A 9,563-nucleotide genomic window follows, 5' to 3' on the forward strand; every position below is an offset into this window, starting at 1 on the left:
CAATATGCCCCAGTTTTGTGAGTTTGGTGTAGGAGATTCCTTGGTAGTTATTCTTGATAGTAACTTGTATCATTCTTGTATATTGTCTATTCTTGTTCTTATTTTTCTACTTGTTTACTCTTTATCATTTTCTGTTTATGAATAGTGATTTGAAAGGACATAAGATTGTGTTATAATTAACTCCATCTCAGTATATGAGGCAGCTAAGGTTGTAATTAGTTTGGTTCTGACATCACAGCCACTGTGTCAGGGGTCAGGGTTGTCAGTGTCTATGATAAGTTTCTGTTAAAGGTGGAGTCATTCATAGATGATGTGGCATATCGTAGTTGGGGTGACAAAACCTCATACCTCAAATATGTCACATGTTCAGGAGAGTGAAAAAAAAGCATGGTAGCCAAAGCACTGTTACAAAAGGCATCACCTATTCTTTGACATGCATAACCAACCTAGTCCAAACAGATATCCTCCACTCCCTCGTTTCGCAATCTGTCCATCCCAGAATTGTCCGAAGTGCTGTGGAGCATGGTACTGGCCATTGGCACCAGGCTGGAGGGCTACTTGGGTGTGGTGGGCATCTTTGTCACCTGGGGAGCGTGGGCCATCCTCACCATGGGCATCCTTCTCTTCATGGAGAGTCTCTCAGCTTTCCTTCACACTCTCAGACTTCACTGGTAAGACCTAGATTAAGTCTTGATGATGATTGGGATAGTTTTACCTCCCCTTTTGGTTGCCTCCTCACCTCTCATCCAGAAGGCCCTGTCATTATTATCACCCCAACATTGCCAAAACCCATTCAACACCATTGTGAACAGGGACTCATGAGTAAAGATATCTTGTTTAAGGGTTTAACCCTTATTACCTCCGCCAAGGGAGGAGGTTATGTTTCCATTACCGTTGGTTTGTGTGTTCGTTAGTTTGTCCGTGTGCAAAATAACTCAAAAAGTAGTTAACGGATTGGGATGAAACTTGCAGGAAAGGTTAAGAATTACACAAGTAACAAATGATTAACTTTTGGTGGTGATCCGAGAATTTTGGGGGAATTTATGAAGGATTTTTGATATTTTGGCAGGTAGCCGGGTCAATGAACTGGGAGTTCAGGCTGCGCGTATTTGAGGTTTGCATGCGCGCACTAGAGTGCGTGCTCTAGTTTCTGCTAGGACGAGGCGCGCAATGCTGCTGAGGGTTTATGACGTAACAAAGGCTTCTATATTGGGAAATCAGGCGGCTTTCAGCACACAATGCTATAAGTATGTATGGGTGGAAATCACTGAACTCTATGGAAGAACAAGATCAGTGGTGGAAATGAGCTGCTTGGCGGAGGTCTGCGCTCTCAGAGTGCTTCTCTAGTTTTGCTTTGTTTTTCAATTGGCACACATGCTGGTGAGCTTTCTTCAAGTGACACTGATGTCTGGAAACTACATTGCTGATGAATAGAGATTAGCTAATCCGTCTAATCCTCATTGTGCTACCATGACCATCCTTATGGACTGAGGCACATTGCTACACTTAAATGGGCTTTGCTAATACTTCAAGTTGGGATGGATGACTGGATGCTGATAATAATAATAATAATAATAATAATAACTAGAGAAGCACTCTGAGAGCGCAGACCTCCGCCACGGCATGCAGCTCATTTCCACCACTGATCTTGTTCTCCCATAGAGATATCAGTGATTTCCACCCATACGTATTATAGCACTGTTTGCTGAAAGTCGCCGGATTTCCCAATATATGAGAAGCCTTTGTAACGTCATAAACCCTCAGCTGCACGGCGCGCCTCGCCCTAGCAGAAACTAGAGCACGCACTTTGGTGCACGCATGCAAACCTCAAATACGCGCAGCCTGAACTCCCAAGTTCATTGACCCTACCTGCCAAAATATCAAAAATCCTTCATAAATTCCCCCAAAATTCTCGGATCACTACCAAAAGTTAATCGTTTGTTACTTGTGTCATTCTCAACCTTTCCTGCAAGTTTCATCCCAATCCGTTCACTACTTTTTGAGTTATTTTGCACACGGACAAACTAACTAACTAACTAACAAACCAACGGTAACAAAAACCTAGCCTCCCCCCTTGGCGGAGGTAATAGATAAGGTCTTATTTACCCAGGGTGGCCTCTTCAGTGTTGCCACTGCTCTACCAGAGGTCCCTGCTATTATTATTACCCTAGCGTTGCCAGGTACCCATTTATACACCGGGGTAGAAAGGGACCTAGTAGGTAAAAACATCCTGTCGAAGGATGTAAGCACTGGGCTGGATTCGAACTCGGGTCCTCCGATTGGGAGTTAGGAGCTTTATCCACTATGCCACAGCGCCTCGACAGAAAAGAAAGGATGACAAGTTATTAGCTAAAACCATGAGCACATAAAGGGCTAAGCTTGAAGCAATATATGGACTCGGGACCTCCATTGTTAAAGGGACTGTACAGCACTGGTAGGGGTGGGGATTCAGGTTAATTACAACATTCCTAAGTGAGATAATGAGAAACCTCTTATGAAATATGAAAGCATGTAATTTTAAGAAGGATTCAACATTTATTTGATGAAAATTGGTTTTCAAATGGCTGAGATATCCAAAAAAGTGATAATGATAAAAGGCGACAGGCCACACCTTTTATTAGGATCTCTTTGTTTCACCATGTTTTTAGATATCTCAGCCATTTCAAAATCAATTTTCATCAAAAACTTTTGATGCCCCTTTGAATTGCATGCTCTTTGACATCTCATAGAGTCGTTTCTGAATATCTCTCAAAACGTTAAAAGCTAAATCCTCACGTCAACCAGAAGTTCAGAACTGTACAGTCCCTTTAAAGTCCACAGCCATAACCACTCAACTACAATACTCTCACTTTATAACACTCTGCCACAAAGACCTGTGACATACAGACATTGGCCATTTCAGTATCAGAATAATTTCACAAAGTGTATTCAGTCAGAACATCCAATTTCGATGAGTTGGATATCACTTTTATGCTCAGAACCTTTTTTTTTTCTTCTTCTTCTTTTGAATTAACCCTTAGCTCAAAAATCTGATTGGGAAACTCCTTGCTCTGAAATGCAAAGTCATAGATGTGAACACACAGGAATGAATGGTCCTGGTGTCTTCTCTTCATGCCGTAATGAAAGTTTTTATTATCATCCCTCCTTCATGCAGGATTGAGTTTCAGAGCAAGTTCTACCACGGCGAGGGTCACCCCTTCATGCCTTTTGCTTTCCAAGCCATCCTGGAGGGCAAAGAAGAGTAGAAGATGATGCACATAACGTGTCTGATAGAGTTACTGCCCCCGGCTGGACCCCAACTCACATGTATCATGGCTCAGCATCACAACTCTACGTTTTGGGACAACGAGAGTACCAGGCATTATATCTCCATTATGATTTAAGAATTGCAGCAGCGTATTAGGCATTGTCATTGTTGTAATCTATCTCTGTTGTAAAGTGAAGTGTAGCTGTCATATGGGTCTGTAACCAAAAGTGAAAGTAAGACTGTGTCATGAGTTTCCCCACCCCCAATTATTAACTGGTTTGAATTGGTTTGCTTGTTATGATAGGTTTCTGTATTTTAGTAGCTGTTTGCAAAAGCATTATTTTTTAAAATCATTTCCTCAACACTTCAAGCACAACAATGCCACTTAAATTTTACGCATGTTAAGTTGACAAAGGCAAGAAAAGAAAAGAGATAGAGAAAAAAGAGTGTTCTCAAGGCATGAAATTCATACTCAAGGAAGCCATGACAGTTTATTGGTAATTTTCTTTGTAAATCAAGGAACAAGCAAGATATTTAAAGCTACCTTTCACTCATTTTACTGTAGAGTTGTTGGACATGGATTGAGCAGCAGGTTTAACCATTGACGCACTCCACAGCTACAGTTTCATGTGTAGAACCAAACTCATCTTTTGAAAATTATATGTTTACTCATTTTGTTGGTATTAAGGGGGAAAACTTGTGTCAGGGCATTTCTGGTCTCAAGATAAAACTTCCCTAATTCTGCACAGAGGCTAGTTTCAAAACCAGCTCTATGCTTTCCATCGGAGTGTACACTTGGTATTTGATTTGATATCTGTATGTCTATTAAAAAACATGCAAGTGAAGAAAATCCCTTCCCATACTGCTCTCTTGCACCCTTGATATAAATCCTTGCATAATGATTGTTGAATGGCAAAATTTAACTTTTATAGGGATTCTGCATCTGTCGATCAGATGCTTTCCATGCTGTTCAACATTTTTGGGGGTTGTAGAAAAAATATGATTTCATCGCAGGAATGAAATTGGCTATTTTTCAGCATTATAACATACAGGGTTTAATGATAATCTTATAAATAGATTTATGAATAGCAGATGGTTTTCGGTAATAGTATTTTGTGTTATGTTTACAACGTCATAGGTTTCAATATTGTCATACTTGTACATACTTGTATGTTAAGGGGTGTTAAGGGGAGTTGAAACTAACTGAAGAAGTTGTTATGATCAGTGTGGCTGAAACTAAAGGGTTTGCTTCAAGGAAACTAACATGTGCAATTTGTAGAGGTATGCTACAAACTCAAACACATACATAGCTGGCATGAATGTGTTTATGAAATACGCATGTAATTATGTTTGGCTGGTGCTTGTTTGGTACAATTCTTTTTATATTTTTCATTGACTTCACTTTCACAGAATCATGTGTAAGAAAAAGAAAAATAACTCGGCTCATTAGATATTCACTGAGATAAATCACTGCACAATATTATAGGATGGGATGAGCACAAAGTGAATCTTCTTTGTGACACTCGTACAATGGTGATGACTTTTTGCCAGTGTTATTTTGTGTTGAAATTATCAAACCAAAATGCTCCTTGGATATCTGGAGATGTTGCTCTTAGAGGTCAGAGGTGAAACTATCGCTCTCGTTTCCATGAGGAATTCAATCATGGATGTAGGAAGTTTGCAACATGTGATGTGTGACCAAGCCATCAGACCTGTGTAAAGAAAATTCTGCCGTATCAGATGTAATTACAACTAGCTGCAGTTCTAAAATACTATATGAAAAAAAGGGAATACCTAATGCCTACTCATGCAAAAAAAAAAAAAAAGAGTTAAGTGGACATTTTCTTGAAGATTAAATTTGCATGCAGTAATTCATAGTACAGTAATATGGTATGCACAGTAACATTTGTCTCAGAAAATGTTGATATGAATTGTTTACTAGTAGGTTTTATGCAATGTTGTACAACAGTGTATTGCTCCCTTGCCAGAAAGAATGTATTGTCCTATAGCTATTTGCTGTACTAGAATTTTATACCAAATGCAGACATGAATTACCAGAGGTTGAAATCATAATGATTCTGAAGTTGAAGATTGAAAAGAAATTGTCCTTGTATTTCTAGTTGTTGTTGTTGATTTTCCAAAAGCTAGGATGTAGTATTGTCTCTGAGCCATAGGTTATATGTGCGTGGATTTAAAACTTGACAAATATTAGATCAAGTGTCAAAGTGGAATCAGTCTTAGATACCTATGGTCTGCAAAGTCTCAATGTATGTCATAATGCTCGATGGAAGTATATCGTATAATGTATTCATACATACTTTTCTCCATAGCTGTATTTCATGTGGATTGGAAAAAGAAAGTTAGAGGCTGTAGTTCACAGTGACTAGACTTCAAAGTATTGTATCACTGTTTACTTTTGTATATGTATTTATATTCTGGTCTTAAAGAATTCGTACATGTTTGTTTTTCAGTTTCCCTGACCCTTCACCTTGGCTATAGTATTCCTCCCCCCCCCCCCCCCCCCAATCACATCCAAGTCATTAAAAAAGTTGCCATGACTGCTAACTAGATGTATAGATTGACGTGGTGGTAGCTATGATGATACTAAAACTTAAAAAAAAAAAGAGATGATGTTATTTCTAAGGCTTCATAATAGTTGAAATCAGCATTGGTAGTTCATAATATTTGCTTGTCGATCATATCAGATAAAAATGCTTCCCTCCCTGCTGTAGAAATGTGCACAAATTTTATGAATTGTTTGCTTTCTCTGTCGATATTTTACCCGACATCAGATGGAATGTATTGATAAATTCAAAACTTAAATTAACCGTGGCTTCTCATCAGGCAGAACTGTATGCCGCTGACGTTTTGTTTCTTTGCAAATGTATAAGATCCTACTTTGGATTGAGATGAGGAAGGCGTCGAAAGTTGCAAAATACCCTACCCGATTTGACAGCTTGTATTCTTTCTTTTTTAATCTTCTGCTTTTGCATTCCTCTTTGAGTGACTAGTCTGTATTCAGTTGTCTTAGGTGTAATGGTATATTGTTTTATGCATCTGATTCATCTAGATTACAAGCATCTTGTGTTCTTATCTTTTCAAACAATTCCTAGTATTCATGTGAAACTGACCCAGTTGTAACCTGTCAGAGTGTTTCCTGTGTTCTTTAATCTTGTATTCACACTTGTCTCTGAGTCTAGGAGAAGAGTTTGTGATGAAACTTTTCCTCCTCAATCTCTGTTCTCTCCAAGATGAGAGTATTCTGTCAGATCAAAAACCATACTGACTTGTGAAAACCAAAATCAAACCTTGTGAAATCTAAAACTTTCTCAAGCTGTGAAATTCAGACAGGAGGTAGCCAGAATAATCAAACTTTCCATTGCTGAACTGAAAGCAGATTTTGTTTTCAATAGTTTTCTAAAGTTGTAATTTACATGACTTAATCAGGGTAATCTTGTGAGTGTTTATCATGATAATAGAGTGCAAGAATGACTTCTACAATTTGTTCAAGTGTGAACTGACCTTCCTGCAGTGATCACCTGTAAACTAGTCACGTGTGAATTATCCCCTATTATCACTTTTGGACGAGAAGGACATGTGTGACAGTTTCGCCAGCCAAGCTGAGATCCTTCCCCGGACTGTTTCTTGAATCAGAGACAAGTGTGAAAGAGAGAAATGAGACTGCATTGTGATTTGCATCACGCTCAAAACATCTAGCACTTGTAGTAGTCAAGGCCATTATGTTCATCAATTTCTTTGCCAAAATATCATATTGTATACATGGCTCGACACTAACTTTTTTGTTTGGTGGCCCGATGGGGTGGCCCGATGGGGCCACCAAAATCCTAAATTTCAAAGTTTTGGTGGCCCGAGATAAAAATTTGGTGTCCCGAAAAAAAAACAATAAAAAACATTAAAAGATCTTTTTTTTTTAATGAGTCAAATATTGAAGTTTTATGATAGTAAGAATTAGACGTTGGACATAATTGTATACTCATAAATAAACTTGAACAAACTTGCAACACTCACTCTCAGGCACTCATTCAGTCCTTTTTATCCATCCTTTAAACAAATTTAACTGCTAATTTCCGTCGCAAAAAGTTACGAATTTATTGACATACTTTTCAAAAAATGTTGGTGACCCGAGGCGGGCCACCAAATTTGCCCTTTTTTGAAATTTGGTGGCCCAACTTTCATTTTTGGTGGCCCCAGGCCACCGGGCCACCGTTAGTGTCGAGCCCTGTTGTATATCTGCACAGTATTCTCACTCAACACCTTAATACACCATTCAAGCTATAGTCTGTTTTCAAAAAGGAATATTGTATAACAAGATGAGTAAATAACTACCTGTGTACCTGTGCTCTAGATCTCTCTGAAGAGACGGAACAAAATCTATAGAAGATATGATTATATGACAATAATAAAATATTGTGTGAAATTAAATCGGTAAGAAAAGGTTACAGTGGAAACTGTAAGTTACTGCTTTATGATCAGAGTCACTTGGTCCAAACACTGCTTTGAAGATTACCTTTATTGTTCTTCCTCGCAATTATCAGTCATGGTCAACGATAACTTGCAATGTGCAAATAAAAAAGAGAAAATCTATTTGTACTCATATATATGATATTCTTCCTCTGCCAACATGTGTGGTGTGCATACCAAATTAAACAATATACAAATTACTCTATTCCTTATCTAGTTGGCCACATAAATATATAATAGTCAAAGAATATGCTGTGGCATGGAGTGTTCCATTTGTGTAGCAAGAAGAAGTGTAAATGAAGTATGCTATATTGGTTGAAATGTGCTTGTATTTGGTGGGTACAATAATATATATCTATTAAAATAAATATATGGTCTATATGCATCACAACAGACTTGTGGAGTTGCCTCTGCCTTATTTGGTGTTGTTTGTATCCATGATGCTATCAATATTAACCTGTCGAGGACGGTTTGATTTTGGTACAACACACATTTCCCATAGGCGCTTGCCCGAGTATACTCGGGACTCGTCCTCAACAGGTTAATGTGTGAGGGCATCTTTTTGCTATGTGCTGTATACATCATATATTTGGTGAGTGTAATGACTTCCCATTAATAGTGAAATATATGGTGCATACAGTATGTTGTCTTCTCTATGTCTGATGTTATTTGGACTTTCCACTAGAAATTCTCTTATTACCCCCACCCCCCCTTCTCGAGCTTGTGTTACGTCTTTGGCGAATGAATATTTTTGAAAAAGAGGAGATGACTCGAAGGGTTAATAAGTGAGAAGGAAAGTATGAAGTATTTTCTAATCCATGTATTTGCATGATTCTATGTCGTATATGAGAAACGTTCATGTATGCATCCTGTAAGAATAAAATATGAGATGCAATATTTTGCATGCACTTTGTATCTGCCCGTATTGATAGATGGGCGTCAAACTTGATCAAAATACAAGTACAATAGATCTGATGATGTCAAATCAGTAAAATGAATGACTAATGTAATGTAGTAGTCAGAACGTGATTGAGAGAAAAAATGTGGACAAGATCGAGATAGTTCAGCGACGAAGTGCACGTTACGTGACTGGCGACTTCAAATGTCACAGTAGTGTCACCGCCATGCTAGACAGGTTACAATGGCCATCACTTGCTAGCAGGCGTCTACAAAGCCATCTTGTAATGCTGTATCGCATCCGTTATGATCTGGTGGACATTGACTGGCAGCAATACCTACAAAAGTCAACATCTTCCACTAACCAAGAGGGCATGATTCCTGCTTCAGGACACCATTATGCACCAGTCTGGTGTATAGCTCATCCTTCTTCCCCAGAACTGCCAGAGACTGGAACCACCTACCAGCAGACCCAGCTGACTCACCCTCCCTCGAGGCATTCAAGTCCTTCTTGAGGGAGACGTAACTGCAGCTCATGTATGAAATTATGGATTTTTACTTAAACTCCATGTATATATTTTGTAAATACACTACTTGTGGAATTTGACTGGTGGAGCACACATACGGCTGCACACTCTCACACACTACAGTGCGTAATCTTCAGGCATGAAGCTGCACTTAACGGAAGAAGAAGAAGACATACTTAATATAGTGGGTCTTACTAGTCTTATATCTCCATTAAGCCTTATCGTGTTTCTGCAGCAGCCGACGTGGAAACGGCCTGATGAATCAATAATTTCGCGGAAGCTGCAACTGACATCAACCGTAGAGGGCAGCAAATTTCAACAGTGATCATAAAATTATCTACAGTGTAGCTAGCGTTTGAGAAGAAGCGACTACCGAGCAAGAGTCAAAATGCCGAAAGTTGTTTCACGGA

At 38.8% G+C, this 9,563-nt stretch overlaps 1 protein-coding gene across 1 annotated transcript in view; it reads left to right on the plus strand.

Moving 5' to 3' along the window:
* LOC139724197 (V-type proton ATPase 116 kDa subunit a 1-like) overlaps positions 1 to 3,910 on the plus strand; it is a 32,158-nt gene extending 28,248 nt beyond the window's left edge. The window contains exons 19-20 of the mRNA XM_071635341.1: positions 500 to 671; positions 3,155 to 3,910. Of these exons, the coding sequence (XP_071491442.1) occupies positions 500 to 671; positions 3,155 to 3,245 (263 nt within the window). The 3' untranslated portion in view covers positions 3,246 to 3,910. The remainder of the gene's footprint in view (positions 1 to 499; positions 672 to 3,154) is intronic.
* Positions 3,911 to 9,563: the final 5,653 nt, after the last annotated feature.

The sequence above is a fragment of the Diadema antillarum genome, unplaced genomic scaffold (genome assembly GCF_040938485.1).
Source record: "Diadema antillarum isolate AM-2024a unplaced genomic scaffold, OU_Dant_1.0 scf00000208, whole genome shotgun sequence".
Classification (NCBI taxonomy): domain Eukaryota; kingdom Metazoa; phylum Echinodermata; class Echinoidea; order Diadematoida; family Diadematidae; genus Diadema; species Diadema antillarum.